The 1,037-nt window shown below is 49.5% G+C and overlaps 1 protein-coding gene across 1 annotated transcript; it reads right to left on the bottom strand.

The window, feature by feature from the left end:
• Positions 1-118: 118 nt before the first annotated feature.
• H310_13637 (hypothetical protein) lies at positions 119-451 on the bottom strand (the record flags this gene model as incomplete). The annotated part of the gene is made up of 1 exon (XM_008881207.1): positions 119-451. One exon carries the CDS (start codon positions 449-451, stop codon positions 119-121), a length of 333 nt encoding a protein of 110 aa, XP_008879429.1.
• Between the last annotated feature and the right edge of the window lie 586 nt (positions 452-1,037).

Raw genomic sequence — 1,037 nt, 5'->3', positions numbered from 1 at the left:
TAACTGGGTCGCCACGAGAGCCGTGCATGTGCTCGCGCAACTCTTTGCCGACTTCCTCTGGCACTTTTTTCAATTTTTTGGTAATTTCAACCTTGAATTTTTGGACGATTGACTTTACCTATGCGACTTGTAGAGACCATGGAATATGTGGTGGTATTCCAGATGCCACCAGTCCAGATATCTTGTTCTTAAGGACACCTGAGAGGACGTGGGTGGTGAGTGACGGGATCGTGCCGCTCGTCCACACATGCGACAAAAACAGTGGATGGTCGACTGCAAGCGTAGCCTTGAGCCATTTGCAGTGGTACACGAGCGACGCCAAGAGGAATGGAATGACCGATCGAAATGTGGCAGGATAGAACGTTGTAAATCCAGGCATCCCACTGGACCGTCGACAATGCAGCACCATGGAAATGGGGTGGAAGGGCGGCAAAGGAGGTGTCGTTAACATTGAGCCCTACCAAGAAAATATTTATCTGCATTCTCTTCGAGAATTACCTGACGCTGCTCGTCCTACGAATTGATCTCCACCGGCGCCTTGGTAAATATACCGGCCCTGCACACTGCCTAAACTCCAACCGGCACGCAACCAAATCGACATCGCCTGTGGACCGCCGGGGCAATTTGCTAGCTCGGATGCCACGCCTTTTCGGAATGAATGACTCCCGATTTCTGCGATTGAGAGACCTAACGCCAGCATTTCGTCGCGGCAGAGCACACACGTCTTCGCCAGCCACACCGAAAATCGCTCTTTGAAATTCGCCCCGAACAAAAGTATTGAACTGGTCCCTGCACTTCGCGGAGGTTATGTGAACAGGTAAATTGCTAAACTACATGCAACGTCACAATTTACTCTAAGTGCATTCTCAAAGAGAATTACCTCAATATCGGACAGATTTCAGGGCATGTTGGGTTGGCGTACACACGACGTGGGTAGCACATCTCACCAGTTTGGTCGTTTTTTGCCAGTCCAAACTCAATAATGAGCGCATCACCTGAGGAACACAGTGCAGTTAAGTCAAACTGCTAATTACAAT

Source organism: Aphanomyces invadans (assembly GCF_000520115.1).
Source record: "Aphanomyces invadans strain NJM9701 unplaced genomic scaffold supercont1.55, whole genome shotgun sequence".
Taxonomy (NCBI): domain Eukaryota; phylum Oomycota; class Saprolegniomycetes; order Saprolegniales; family Verrucalvaceae; genus Aphanomyces; species Aphanomyces invadans.
Note: the sequence above shows the minus strand (reverse complement) of the source record. Positions and strands in the feature narration are given on the sequence as shown.